This window comes from Leptopilina heterotoma, unplaced genomic scaffold (assembly GCF_015476425.1).
Source record: "Leptopilina heterotoma isolate Lh14 unplaced genomic scaffold, ASM1547642v1 Lhet_59, whole genome shotgun sequence".
Lineage (NCBI taxonomy): Eukaryota > Metazoa > Arthropoda > Insecta > Hymenoptera > Figitidae > Leptopilina > Leptopilina heterotoma.
This window is the reverse complement of record NW_025111133.1, coordinates 117,690-133,486: the sequence shown is the minus strand read 5'-3', so window position 1 is coordinate 133,486 and position 15,797 is coordinate 117,690. Positions and strand designations below refer to the sequence as shown.

General features: G+C 23.2%; 1 protein-coding gene across 3 annotated transcripts in view; it reads right to left on the bottom strand.

Annotated features, from left to right (window-relative positions):
- Positions 1–497: 497 nt before the first annotated feature.
- LOC122508961 overlaps positions 498–15,797 on the bottom strand; it is a 126,366-nt gene continuing 111,066 nt past the window's right edge. For 2 of the 3 annotated variants that reach the window (XM_043622654.1, XM_043622655.1), the window contains exons 5-8: positions 7,148–7,436; positions 5,685–5,903; positions 4,075–5,408; positions 498–1,491 (exon numbers count right to left, since the gene is read on the bottom strand). In XM_043622654.1, the coding sequence (XP_043478589.1) occupies positions 654–1,491; positions 4,075–5,408; positions 5,685–5,903; positions 7,148–7,436 (2,680 nt within the window). In that variant the 3' untranslated portion in view covers positions 498–653. The remainder of the gene's footprint in view (positions 1,492–4,074; positions 5,409–5,684; positions 5,904–7,147; positions 7,437–15,797) is intronic. The other variant, XM_043622656.1, reaches the window with a different exon arrangement.

Sequence of the window (15,797 nt, the reverse complement as noted above, 5' to 3'; positions counted from 1 at the left end):
TTTAGAATGGATTACTTTTTGACTTGTTCGGTTTCTTCAAATTGGATTTAAAAAAGAAATTCTTAATTTTTAGAAATTAATATATTAATATTATCACGTAAAACAATTTCTACATTAATTTCAAGAATTTACTAAAAAAAAAAAAAATTTCAAATGTGTATTAAATCAAATACTGGAAAATACTCTATTTAAACAAATCTTTTTCTGGAAAGATTCAAAGAGAAAATTAAAAAAACTAAATTAAAATTTAGATATGTACCTTTAGAGTGAGAGAATCTTTCCAAAAAAATTATTTTTTAAATATTGGATTTTTTCACACTTGAAATTTTCTGGAAAGATTAAAAGAGAAAAATAAAAACTTAAATTAAAATTTAGAAATTTTTAGAGCAAGAGAATCTTTCCAGAAAAATTCTTTTTTAAACGTTGGATTTTTTCACATTTGAAATTTTTTTCAACTGGTGATGAAAAAAATGATTTTTTTCAACATCAGTTGAAAAAATTTCAAATGTGAAAAATTAAGAGAAGAAAAAATTTTCTGTAAAGATTCAAAGTAAAAGAAGAAAAAAATAAAATAAAATTGAGGTACCTTTTTCTATCGAGAATGGTGATGAAAATAAGAATCGAACCGAACCTTTTACGTATGGGAAATAATTTTAATATAAACCCGAAAGGATGTCAGTGACTTTTCCATGCTTGGTGACAAGTGAGGAAGTTGAATTTCTCACCCCACCGACACTCTCCTTGGGCAAATGATTCCCGGAGTATTTCCCGGCATTGAACCGGTTTTTCCCGAGACCAAAAGCGTCATATGGCCTTCCGGCAAAAATGCCTGACTCGTTGGGCCTGCCAGTGAACTTGCTGCCTGTTTTCTCATAACTGAAGGAATCATGCCTCGAACCTGTTCTTGATTGTGGTATCGTTGACTTGTCATCGGATGGTGATTCCAAACGATGCTGCAACTTCCTCGATCCATTCACCTCGTCGTGATGATGCCACTGTCTTTGATCCTCGTAAAGTTCATCGTTTCGTAATTGTTTATTGCCACCGAAATAGCCACTGTAATTTAGCTCATCGCTCTTCAATTCTCTTGGATTTAATCTTTGCCTTTGCTTCTCTTTTATTTCAATATTATTGTGATGATGGGTGGATTTTTCTTTTTTCGATGATTTATCCTTGAAGAAACGTTGACCTAATATGTTCCAATGTTGTTTCTGTTCGGTTATGACAATGTCGACCATTGAATCGAGACCCTCGTCTATCCTGTCGAGGGATTTTGTGAGAAGATTCGGTGATTTTGATTCGACTTCGGTGATTTTTTTTGGAGTATAAGGTTCTAAATCGTAATCGGTGATGTAGAAGAGTCCACTGTCACTGCCACCTTGTGAGGAGCAATGATCCTTTCGTGGATGTGACACGTGATGAAATGATTCTGAACGACGCATTTTGAGATTATTCAAATTTCCGTGCGATGCGTGTCGATTGTTCGATGAACTGAAACATAGCGAGAGTATTAATTAATAAAAAGAAAGAGTAAAGTTGTTTCCACTCCTTTTGAAACTTAAAATTTAGAATTCTACAGAATTTTATTCCTTTTTCATTTTAATTTTCTAAATTTTCATTAAATTTTTTTCGAACTTTTATTTCAAATTTAAATTGAGAATTTAAAACGTATTGTTTCTATTTCTGAAGTGGCGGTTATAAAAATTCCCTGTCAATCTGATTTTTTGCGAATTCTTCTAAAGAATTAAATTTTAAATCGCTTTCTGCAGATAAATATTCAAATTGATTAAAAGTAATGAATCAAAATTAGTTACGCCAAAATGAAATTTTGAAAAAATTCTAAATATTCTAATGAAGGAAAAATATTTTCCGAAACAATTCACTAGATTAAAAATCAAAAACAAAATCTAAACACTTTGGAAATTTTGAACGTATTCTTTAATAACTATTCAGAGTAAATAGAAAAATTTTATTTTGATTTCCCTGGATTAATTTTAAAAATTTTAATAAAATTATTCAAAAATTCAATTATTATTATTAATTTTTAAACTTGTAAATAAATTACAAATTTTTAATAGAATTTCAGAAAATTTCAATTATTTAAAAAAATTTCAATTACATGTTCATAAAACTTCAATTAACTTTAATTAACTTCAATTAATTAATTCTAAAAATCCATTCTTTCAGATTTTTAAAGAAAAATTTTTCGAAACTTCAATGTGAAAAAAAATTTAATTTCAATCTTTTCAAAATTACTTAATTTAATTAAAACAATTTAATTTTAACTCTTCCGTAATTAAATTATTTTAAATACAATTTAGATCCTTCGAAGTTGTTTTTTATACTAAAAAACATGAATAAATTTAATTGTGATTCTCTATAAAAATTCAATTCGATTCTTTGAAAATTCGATTTTTTTAAAATCTCGAATGAAATTCTTTAAGAAATTTAATAATTTTCAATTCAATTAAGTTCAAAATTCTTTTATATACAAAATTTTCAAAAATTAACTATTAAAATTCTTCGCAAAGATTTAATTTTATTCATAAATAATAAAATTCTTCACAGGAATTTAATTATTTTTAATACAATTTTTTACTAAAATTTTGATAAAATTCTTTCTAAGAATTTAATTATTTTAAATACAGTTTTATATAAATTCCAAGAAAGAAATAAATTAATTTCAAAAATTTTTATAATATTTTATGAAAAATTAAATTATTTTCTAAAATTTTAATATAATGTCTAAAAATTTATTTTCTAAATGAAAAACGATTATTAAATTCAATTTCACAAAAATTAAATTAATTTCAAAATTCTTTATAATAAAAATTTTTGAAAAATTAACTATAAAAATTCTTTTATGAAAATTCAATTACTTTTAGAAATAATAAAATTCTTTACAGGAATTCAATTACTTTGAATTCAATTTTATTGAAATTCCTAGTAAGAATTTAATAATTTTAAATACATTTTTAATTAAATTCCTAGGAACAATTATTTAATAAATTTCAAAAATTTTAATAATATTCTATGGAAAATTAAATAATTTTCTAAAATTTTAATATTATTTGCAAAAATTTCTTGTAAAAATAGTATCACAAAATTTATTTTTTAAATCGAAAACGATTATTGAATTCAATTTCACAAAAATTCAATTAATTTCAAAATTCTTTAATGGAAATTTTGAAAAATCAACTATAAAAATTCTTTACGATAATTTAATTCATTTCATAAATAATGAAATTCTTTACAGAAATTCAATTATTTTCAATACAATTTTATTGAAATTCCTAGAAAGAATTTAATTACTTTAAATATCATTTTAATAAAATTCTTAGAAAGAATTTAATTATTTTCAAAAATTTTAATAAAATTCTTCAAGATAATTTAATTATTTTCTAAAATTGCAAAATTGCAAAATTTTTTCTCTAAATCGAAAACGATTATTAATATAGACAACTAAATTGAATTTTTTTCAAAGAAGTTTTTATTTTTAAAAATTTATCTTTAAAACCGCTTTTCAAATTCAATTTCTTTTGAAAATTTCAAATTGGTTTCAATTTAACTTTTTGTAAGTTGATTAAAATTAAGAACTTTAAGAAAATTATTCCAGAATTTAATTATTTAAAGTAAATCTTCTTATTTACAGAAAATAAAAAAAAATTAAGGTATTGTTTTAAAATTTATTCTGATTAAGAAAACTCTTTAAGATGAAAAAAGGCTCAAAGAGAATTTAAGTTTTTCGGCTGATTCAAAAATTTGTTTCGACACCAAAATAAAAATTTTTGTAGTAATTATAGAAATTTGATATTTTTTCAGTAATTTTTGATAAAGTTTTTTTTAGAAACATTGATTATAAAAATTTTTAAGAAAAAAAATTCTACTTTTTGAGTAGAAAAATATTTCTCTTCTTAATCGTTTATCATAAACTTCATCAATATTCAAAAAGAAATTCTGTTGTTTAATATTTTTTCTCATTTTAAGTTTCAAAAAAAAGTTTACAAAATCAGGAAAAAAAATAATAAACAAGCAAATAAATATAATATTTAAACATAATAAAAATAGAAATACCTTAAATTACCATCCGTGAACCTACTAAAATTCTGCAAACTCTGCCTCTCGTCGAATGAATTAAGACTCTCAAATTTTCGAATTTTCCCCTCAATTCTACTTCCCGATCTTCTCGAATGTGGACTCGAATTATTCGATTCCAAAAAATCGTGACTCGTCGCTCGTCTCAAAAATTTCTTCTTCTCCACTTCGCTTCGATGTCGATGATTTTGCTGTTGACTATTATTACTATTATTCTGCTTTGAAATTGATTTCGATTCTAAATGATTATTGCCAATAATTATCGATTTATCCGAAGCACTCTTTGTTCTCGTTTCACGTAAAATTTCAAAATTCTCATTCACCTTTATCTGATCGACAATTGCCGTATTCCCAGGGACTCTCGCATCGAAATTATTATTCGAATTAATTTTTCCATCATTATACTTGAGTCTAGACGCACTTAACAATGAATCACTACCATCGCCAAGTGTTTCTTCTTCAATTTCTTCATCGTGAGAATTATAGACCTCGTGATCATCGACTAAATCGCAATTTCTCACTGCCAACATAACTGATAGACACGAAGTGGTTCTTCTCGGTGGTTGTGGATGTAATATCGCCGGGACAATTGCTTCCTCAACATCGGGTCCTCTGACGACAATTTTCACACCTCTTTCTGTTGATGATTTTGAAATATGTCCCGAATCTTGAGAACTCGTTTTTCTTGATATTCTCTCCGATTTATCGGAACCAAAATAAGTGACTTGATTTTTTTGGGGGGAATTTTTTATTTCGATCGAAGTTGATTTTTTCTCGTCATTTTTCAGTGAATTGTGAGCATTGACTTTTTTTAAGTTGGTTTGATTTTGGTCTTCGAATTCTTCCTCGGCGTCTTTGACGATTATTCTCAATTCCTCGATAACGTCGTCTATTGTCGTCTCTTGATCGTTGTCGGGTACAATTTCGTTTTGACGATGTTTTAGTTCTTCGGGACTGCTGGATCTTTCCGAGGAACTTATACCCTCGTCTTCGGCGTTCGACGAGTGCTTTTGATTATTTGTCTTGTCGATAATTTTCGATCTCTCTTGACTATTATTATAATTGTTCATTTTTTCGAGTTGTAATTTTTGCAATTGTCCCTGGAGTATTGTGATTTTTTTACTGAGAATTCGACAAGTCTCCTCGGAGCGTGTAACGCGTCTCTGCAATGCCTCAACGTCCACGCAATTTTGGCTCCACTTTTGAATTTCTTTGTGTAAAATATCAGCCAACGCATCTTCCTCGTGACCATCAATTTCCTTTAGCCATTCTTGTAGTACTTGAGGCTCCAAACCTGCTTCGCATGCTTCTGTCTGGAATTCGAATATAAATTACAGTTCATTATTAATTTTTTTCTTTTTTTTTCTTTCTGGAGGGAGGGATATTTTAGTCATCAAGATTTGTTGATGGATTCTGAGAATGTTTGGAAGTTTCGGAGAAAATTGATGAGGCGTCAAAACGACTCTCTCGACATTTCAGAGAAAAGAAGAAGAAAAAAATTGAATTTTTTATTCACGACGAGATTGATTTGAAACTTTGATTTAAGGAGATTAAGACTTTTCAGGGTGGATCATAAATTATATACCTACCTGAATATATAGCCTGGTTTGTGTTCGCGGAGCAGATTTGAGAAAGGCATTCAAGAATGAAATTCCAGCGACTCTTAAAGCCATCGCAGCTCTCGGTGCCAATAAAGCTCCAGCGAGGAACCTAAATCTTCCTCCTTCAGCATATCTCAACCTCAGAGTGGAAACTGCCTCGGAAACTGCTGCATGCCCTCCGGGAGACTGACAGACTTTCGTTAACAGCTGAAAAAAATTTCTCATTTTATTTATTTATATACAAAACACTTTTCCTTTTTTATTTTGCCTTTCTCTATTTTTCCCTTCTTTATTTTCCTCTTCTTCTTCTATTTTTTTTCCTTTTCGAGTAGATTTAGATTTTTTTTTAAATAAACAATAATAATAAATTTAATTTTAATATTTTAATAAACAGATTTAGATTGAACGATTCGTATTGAATTTTTTTATTTGAATCGAAAGTATTGTAATATTGAATAAAAAAAAAAAGAATTGAAAAAATTTGACCAAATCGAATAGTTTTTTTTTTTTTGAACAAAGGTAATGGAAAAAATGTTCAGAACCTCGTTTAAATACTAAATGTATATTGAGATTACTCTATTCCAAACTACTTCCTCGTTTGTAATCATAAACATAGAAACTGGTTCTACAACTCTCCGAAATAACAGATTGAAAGCTATATATGAATTCTTTGTGGGAGTTTTGTAATATAATTTCCATCAGAAATGTCACGACTTAATTACTGTTTTGGACATAAACTAAATTTATAATTTACTTTTATTTTTTTTTCCAAATGAAGAAATCTTTTACTATAGGCAAATTAAAAATCGAAAAGTCATTGATCACAATCTCCTAGGAAGAAACCTCATTAAAATTAATTATTTCTAAACAAGTAAATTAGAAAAATTAATTATTCGTAAAAAAAATTAGAAAAATTAATTATTCGTAAATAAAAAAATACAAAAATTAATTATTCGTAAATGAAAAAATTACAAAAATTAATTATTCATAAAGGAAAATTACAAAAATATTGCAATAAAAAAAATTTTAATAAAAATAAGAGCGAAATAAAAATAATATTGTGACAAAAATAATATTGTAATAAAAATAAGATCCAAATAAAAATACATAATATTGTAACAAAAAAAAAAAATGGTAATAAAAATAATATTCTAACAAAAAAAATTGCAATAAAAATAATATTGTACCGAAAATAATATTGCAATAAAAATAATTTTTTAATAAATACAATATTTCAATAAATAAATCATTTCGATAATAAAATCCAAAATAAAAATATTTTTAAAAGTAAAAAACAAAAAAAAAAAAAGAAAATTAAATTGGCAAAAAAATTGGACAAAAAAAAATTGTTGGACCGACAAAATGATGAAAAATTTGTTTTGTTATTAAAATTTCGAGACGGAGAGTTATTATATTGTAATATTGTTTTCTTTTTTATTCTCTCGCTTCACCTGCAGTGCCAAAACTCGGGACCGGTTTAGACTGCTGGTTAGACAGACGGCCAGAGCCAATAAACCCGGTTGTGCTTGAGCTAAGAGTCGGGGAGCATCGGCGCATCTCTCGCCACAGGCTGCCAAACACTCGACACATCCCAACTCATCTAAAGCGGCTCTTCTTGTGCCGACTCGTGGTCCAGATTGGCCCGAAGGTGGTGATGCTTGCGCCAACTGAACACCTCTCAGGGTCTCGAGCAGTAAAGTGATTCCTTCGGCTGGAGGTGATGCGAATTCCTGCACAAAACTGAAACATAATAATTGTTTTTTTCGTGAAATCATTAATTTACTGTAATTTGCTGGAAAAAAAATCATTATTATTATTATTCTTATTTTTATTATTATTCGACATTCAATATTCTATTTTTTTTATTAATTTATTTAGTGTTTTATCATTTATTTTTCATTTCTTCTATTTTTTTTATTTACTTCTTTATTATTATTTATTATTATTCAATTTATTATTATTATGCAAATTATAAAATTTGTTATTCTTAAATATAAATTTTTGAATAATTTCATAATCAAAATTAAAAAAAAACCACTTATTAAGTACATAATTAATTATTATTGTTTGTATTTTCAAAAATTGAAATATAATTCAATGATTTTCATAAACATTCTTTGAAAGAATTAAATTATTTTTATAAATAGTAGTAAAATTTATTGCAAAAATTCAATATTTAAAAAATTTTTTTAAATCTTTCGTAATAATTCAATTATTTTTATAAATAGTAAAATTCTTTTCAAAAATTAAATTTTTTTAAACTTTTAATAAAATTTCACGAAAGAATTCAATTATTTTCTAAAAGTTTTAAAAATCCTTCTTGATAATTCAATTATTTTTATAAATAGTAAATTTTTTTGCAAAAATTCAATTTTTTAAAATCTTTTAATAAAACTTCGCGAAAGAATTCAATTTATTTTTTAATTCCTTATAAAATTTTTCAAAAGAATTCAATTTATTTTCTAAAATTTTTAAAAACAACTTCGTAATAATTCAATTATTCTTATAAATAGTAAAATTCTTTGCAAAATTTCAAATATTTTTAATACAATTTTAAAAATATTTCATGAAACAATTTAATTTATTTTTAATTTTTAACAAAATTTTTCGAAAGAATTCAATTATTTTCTATATTTTAAGGAAATTCCTAAAATAAATGAAATTTGAAAGAAATTGTTCATAAAATTTAATTATTGTCAAAATTTTTAATTAAAATTATTAAAGAAACTCCTTTAATAAAAAAAAAAATTGAAAAAATTCTTCAAAAGAATTTAATTAGGATTTGCAAAAATTTTAATAAAATTCTTGTCAAAAATTCAATTATTTTCATAAATAATAAAATTCATCAGAGAAATTCAATTATTCTCAAATTTTTTGATAAAATTCTTGTCACGAATTCAATTATTTTTATAAATAATAACATTCTTCAGAGAAATTCAATTATTCTCAAATATTTTTTGATAAAATTCTTGTCATGAATTTAATTATTTTCATAAATAATTTTCTATTTCTGGTTTTTATTCTTATTAATTTTTTTCCTATTTCTATTTTTTTCGCACTCTTTCGATTTTTTTTTATTATTTTTTTATATTTTTTAATTTTTATATTTTCCTATTTCTATTTTTCATTCTTTCTTTTTTTATTTTTGTTCTTCATTCTTTTTAATTTTTTTGATATTTCTATTTTTCCTTTTTTCCATTTTTATTTTTCATTCTTTTTAATAATTTTCCTATTTCTATTTTTCATTTTTTCGATTTTTTTTACTATTTATTTGTCATTTTTCACTCTTTCTATTTTTTTTATTACTCATTTTTAATTTTCTCTTTTTTTAATTAGAATTTATTTTTAATTTTTCATTTCTTCAAAATTTTTCTTTCTATTTCTGTTTTCGTCAAATAATTACGTGATTCATAATGTTCTGAAGTAGGAACGAAATTTTTTGACGAGATAAAAAATTTCAAAAATTATCGAGTTCAATAAAAACCAAAAATTTAAATTAATTTCGAGTTTTTATAATTTGTTTTTTGATACGTTTTCCAATATTATAAAAATAAAATTTAAATTTGAAGATGAAATAAATAAAATTTGTTCATTTGAATGCTTATCAGAACTGTAAGAACTTAAATAATTTTATTAAATTCCATTTTTAAAAAAATTCTCCATTTTTCTTCCAATTGAAAATTAATCCGTTAATTTTCATTTTTTTTTCTTTTTCTCTTTTTTAATTTCATTTTCCTGAAATTGAAAGAAATTGACGTCAATTTCTTTATCAAACCAAAAAATAGTCAATCAAGTTGTAAACTTCTATTGCTTTAATAATTTAAATTTTTTATACGATTCAATAAATAAAAATTCAATAAAAAAAATATTTATCTACCTAATAAAATATAGTTTTTAAGGTTTGAAATATAAATTTAAAATTAAAAAGTTTTGAACAATGAAAATAATATAAATCAAATATAATGAAATTGTCAATTTCTAATTTTCGAATCGAAATAAATTTAAATGAAGCATTTTCCCTCGTTTCCTAGAAAAGGAAATTTTATAATTTCGTATTTAATCTTTTAACACTAAAAAATTAAAATTCAATAATTACATAAATTATTAATGTAATAAACAATTAGATAAGATAAAAAAATATTAAATACCATCGAAAGAATTTGATTTCTAATTATAAAAAATAAAATTAAAATATGTTAATTCAAAGATTTTAATTTTAAATAAGAGTTCGAGAGACTAAATTTAATGATAAAAATCACATACATGAAATCTAATCATTCAATATGAAAGCATTTGAATCTTGTTTAAAAAAGATGAATGACAAAGACAGTGTTTTCTGTTGCGAGACAATATTATTTCGCAACGGCATTTCACTCTCTCGTATATTATGACTTATGCTTTTCGATCAAGTTTATTAAATATGAAATGTTTCTATACCTTAACAAGCGGGTATTTTTAGTTTTTTCTTTTTTTTTTTTTTGCGCAACTTGAGTACCTTTTGTTTTACAAAGAAGGTCAGTTGTCAGTAGGAATTACACTTGCAGGTAAAAAAATATCAATTCTCATTAATAAAAAATAAAAAAACTAGACATATATTAAAGTCCGGTAATTACAAACTATAAATTACATTCTCAAAAAAAAAAAAAAAAAAAATGAATAACTTTACATCTTGTATTTTAATGTTCCTTGTATGATAAGAAAAAGAAAAATCAAATTTTTAATGATGTTTTTATTTTTCTTGAAATATTTTTATACTTTTCTTTTTGGTTTATTTATTTATTTCAATATAAACGGACAAGAATTTTTCATTAATTTTTCATTTTGCAAATTATTAGAGAATTTTCATCGTAAAAAAAAATTGAAAACGTAAAGATTTGATTTTAAATAAAGAATATTTTTTTACTTCTTTTTTTATAAAACGAAAATTATTTTCCCTCGTGAAATTTTATAATTTTGTATAAAGTTTTAACACTGAAAAATTAGAAATTGAAAAATTGCATAAAAAGAAGAATTCTACGATAAAAAATACTGTGACAATAATTTTACTATTTGGAAAAAATACGTTATGGAAAAAATACGCATTGGCAAAAAATACGCCATGGAAAAATTATGCCATGGAAAAAATAAGCTATAGAAAAAATACGTATTGGTAAAAATACGCTATGGAAAAAATACGTTTTGCAAAAAAAATGTTATGGTAAAAATATGTTATGGAAAAAATACGCTATGAAAAAAATACGCCATGGAAAAATATCTTCGACAGGAAAAATTTTATTATGGAATAATTTACTGTGGAAAAATTTCTTATGAAAAAATTTATTACGAAAAAATTGATTAAGAAAAAATTAACTAGGAAAAAAATGCGCTATGAAAAAAAAAATTTCCAATAATTAAACACGAGAAATGTGAATTATAATATTTCAAGCGTGTAAAGCGAGAATTTGTGGTATAATTGACATTCTAGTTTAAAAAAAAGAAGAAAAAAAAAGAAAAAGGAAAAGAAAAAAATTTGAAGAAAACTTGTACGATTAATAAAGAGCGTTACGAGGTATTTAATGTCACCATTAAGAGATGACTTGTGACACAGATATTCACCTGCAAGGATAATCAAAGTTTCTTAACGATCCTCTTTACGTTTGGTATCTACCCTTGTTTGAAATAATTCTTACACACTCTTTATTTTTGTATATATTGCACTATCTTTAATCTACACCGCCTTGTAAATATCTAACCACCCTCTTTCACTATAAATTAAAAATTATTTCTCCTGTTACATTGCCTCTTTGTAAATAAATAGTAGTCTCTCATATATATAAAGGGAGAATGAGCTTTATTTATGAATCTTATTTGCGACCATCTTAAGCCACAAACATTTTTCAGGAGATTCACCATATTTTATCATTCTGTTTTTCTTCATTTTTTTCTTCATTTTTTATTCAATTTAAAAAATTTTTTTCTTGTCTTTCTTCTTTTTTTTAATTAATTATCGAAAAAGCAATCATCTAGAATTTTATTTCTTTTTTTTGTTATTATTTTAATAATTTCAATTTGGTAATAAATTGTCAAAGGATTATTTATTATTAATTTTTATTATTATTACATAAAAATAAAAAACATTAAATTATTTATTTGTATTGTTTTCTTTTGTCCTTTTGATAATAAATTTTGAAATTATTGATATTTTAAAAACCAAAAATTGAGCAAAATAATATTTTCTCAACTTTTTTGTTTAAAAATGTTTGTTTAACTATTAAACTATTATAACTATCTTGTAGGGTATTTAAAAATACATTGATTTACCCAAGATTCAATCACTTTTACCATATTTATAAAAAGTTATTCATATATTCATATAAACCCTTTTAAATATTTGTAACCGCAGTGGGAAACCAGCAGAAGATGAAAATTGTCTTAAAAAGAAGTTTAAATTAATTTGCTTTTAATTTTAATTACTTTTATAGACTGTGAACAATCTATATTGATGCTAGGATGTTGCTGAACAACATTTTGAAGGATAAAAAATTTTCTTGCAACTTTTAAACACTTTTGAATATTTGTAACCACAGCCGGAAATCATCAGAAGACCAAAATTGTCATAAAAAGAAGTTTAAATTAATTCCTTTCAATTTTAATGATTTTTATAAACTATAAACAATCTAGATTGATGCTAAAATGTTACTGAACAACATCCTAAAGGATAACAAATTTTATTGAAACTTTTAAATAAAAAAGTTTTTTAAAAAATTGAACTCTTGCAACGAATTTTTTTTAAATTTTCAAAAATTGAATTATTTCATACGAAGAACTATTATTAATTTTTTTTAAATAATTGAATTTTACCAAAGAATTCTATTATTTATAAAAATAATTGAGTTTGGGAGAATTTTATGAAAATTTCTCATAATTTTAATTAAATTGTTTTGAAGAATTGCTTTCGAGTTTCTTTAAAATAATGCAGAGTTTTTCAAAATAATTTTAATTGTTAGTTTTCAAAGTAATTGAATTTTATGTGAACAATTTCTTTCAAGTTTTTACAATAATCGTCTTTCTTTATAATTGAAATTAAACATTTAATTCTTGAATTTTATTAAAATTTTTTGAAAATAATTGAATTCTTGAGAAGAATTTTATCATTTATGGAAAATAATTTAATTCTTGAGAATAATTTTATTATTTATGGAAAATAATTTAATTCTTTGCGATGAATTTTACTATTTATAAAAGCAATTGAAGTGTTTCGAAGAATTTAATAAAATTTTAGATACTAAATGGATTCTTTAAAAAAATGTTATTAATAACTTTTTTTTAATTGAATTTTTCATGAAATGTTATTATAAAGTTGTATTAAAAATAATTGAATTTTTGCAAATTTTACTATTTATAGAAGTAATTGAATACCTTTGAAGTATTTTGTTATTTTTCTAAATAATTAAATTTTTTCAAGAATTTTTGAGAATAAATGAATTTTGGAGATGGATATTAATAATAATATATCCAATAACAAATGATTAATTATCAACAATTAATTATAATGTCTAACAATCAATAGTGTACTGAAAAGAATTATTAACGAATAGAAGAAAAACCGACAAATGGTTAATTCAATTAAGGAATCCGCCTACTTGAGATGTAATTTGAAATTGTAAAATATGATTATTAAATTATGAGAGATTGAAACTCGCCACTCGCCTCCAATGAGGCATGAATATGTTTCAAAATTAGCTGCAGACATTACATATAGGCATATATAATATCGACTTGTTGAATTTGGCATATCGACACGCCCACATTAATTGACATATATTGTGAATTCATATGACAGGGGTTACATGTCATATTTATTTATTATGTAATATCACTCTGCTCGAAATAAAAAAAAAGTTTAACCATATAAACAATATTCGACTAACAAGGGAACACAGGGGAATTTCTCAATTATTCAACGCATGTTGGAGTCTTAATAATATTATTAATTACATTATTATAATAATTTATTTGAAGGTACAAGAACTTCTGTTCGAATTTATAATATATTGAAGAATATTCTGATTTTTTTTCGAGGTAATGTTTTATTCATATAACTATATTCGTGAAATATAAAAGCGAAAGCCATAATAATGAAGAGTGTGCGCCGCGAGGGTTTATTCGCCAAAATTTGCCAATCTGCATTTTATTACATCGACAATATGTAGTTTATTGAACCAGGTTAACAGGATTGAATATATTTTCAGGCCTTGGAAATTCACTTTTTTTTTCTACTTTTTTTAATTATTTTCAAAAATCTGCGACTTTTTTCGACTTATTTGCAAAATTTGCGACTTTTTCGCCTTTTTTCAAATATTGCGAAAGAAAGTACTACATTTTTAGTATAAACTGCAAATTATTTCGATTTCTATCTACAGAAATTGAAAAAAAAATTTTATTTGATTCAAATAACCGATTAATTGACTATTATCAATTAATTATTCATTTGAATCAAACAATATTTATTAGAACCAATAATTTCAGTATTTAAAGCAAATACCATTTAATTGACCCCAATAAATATTATTTGATTCAATTAAATATATCATAATATTAAATTAATCGGTTATTTGTATCAAATAAATTTTTTTTTCACTGTATTTATTTAACGATAGTTGTTTAACAATCGCCTTCCCAAAAATTATTTTTGAATAATTTTTCCAATTAAATTTTCGAAATATAAAATTAAAAAGATTTTGAATAATTGAAATTTTGTAAAATTTAATCAAAAGGAATTGATTTTTTTTTTGCAAATATTTCAATTACAATTATTGACAATCAGAAGAATTTTAATAGAAAATTTTGTAAATAATTGCATTCTCAACAATTTTAATAAAAAATACAATACAATACAATTTTTTACAATAATTATTTTTAACATTTTGGAGAAAACAATCATTTTGAAAAATTTTAATTGAAATTCTTCATAAAATTAATTATTTTTTCTCTAAATTATAGAAAAAATCTTTTAAGAAATTTAATTATTCTCGAAAAATTGCCATTAAAATATTAAAAAAAAACTAATTCGTAATTTTATCGTAATTTTTTAAGATTCAATTATCTTGGACCTTTTTAAATTAAAATTCTTTAAAAATTTCATTTCTTTGACATTTTTTTAAAAATTTAATTATTTTCAAAAGATTTGAGTAAATTTCTATTAATTTTAGAAGATTTTACACAAATTTCAATTATTTTTAAGAGATTTAATTAAATTTAAACGATTTTACCAAATTTTAATTATTTCTAAGAGATTTTATCAAATTTCAATTGTTTGGATATTTTTCCAGTTTTTCATTGAAAAACTATTAATTTTCGAAAACTATTTAAAAAAATGTTTAAAAAATTAATTTTAAGAATTTCTTTATCATGATTTTTTGAAATTAGTTTATTTTATTAACTTTTAAAAAAAGAACAGTTACAGTTAGAATTATTATAAAAAATTGAATTTTTCTATTTAGATAATTGAATTCTCGAAAAACTTTCGGAAAATTATTAAACAATAATAATTGATTCAGAGATGAATAAATTTAGTTGAAAATTAGAAAAAATAATTGAATTTTAGAAGTTGTAATTTTAGTTGTAATTTTTAGAAATTATTACATTTTAGAAGGTTTTAAATTGAAATTTTTTAAATTTTATTTCCCGTGAAGAAAAGGAACAAGTATTTAAATATTTATATATCAAAATTAGTGAAGTTTTGAATAATTGAATTTAGAAATCAGCGAAAGGTCAGGGAAATAAAAAATAAAATTTTTGTGATAATATTGAATTAAATAAAAAATCGCTTTAGTAAAAAAAATACAAAAAAAAGTCGAAAAAGTAGTTACTTTATCTAGAATTTTTGTTAAATATTTTTTTTGACTAAAACGATTTTTTTTGCCCCTTAAAGTCCCCTCAACAAAAGTTGGGGAAGGAATCGAATTTTTGATGGGGAAAAAATAATTTTTTATTCAGAGGAAAAGTACCTATATATTTTTACTTTCTAATTTAAAGAAAAAAAAATTTAATTTAATGGAATATTTTTTGTTCGAAGAAATATTCTTTTATTCTTTATTATTTAAAATTCTTTTCTTATTC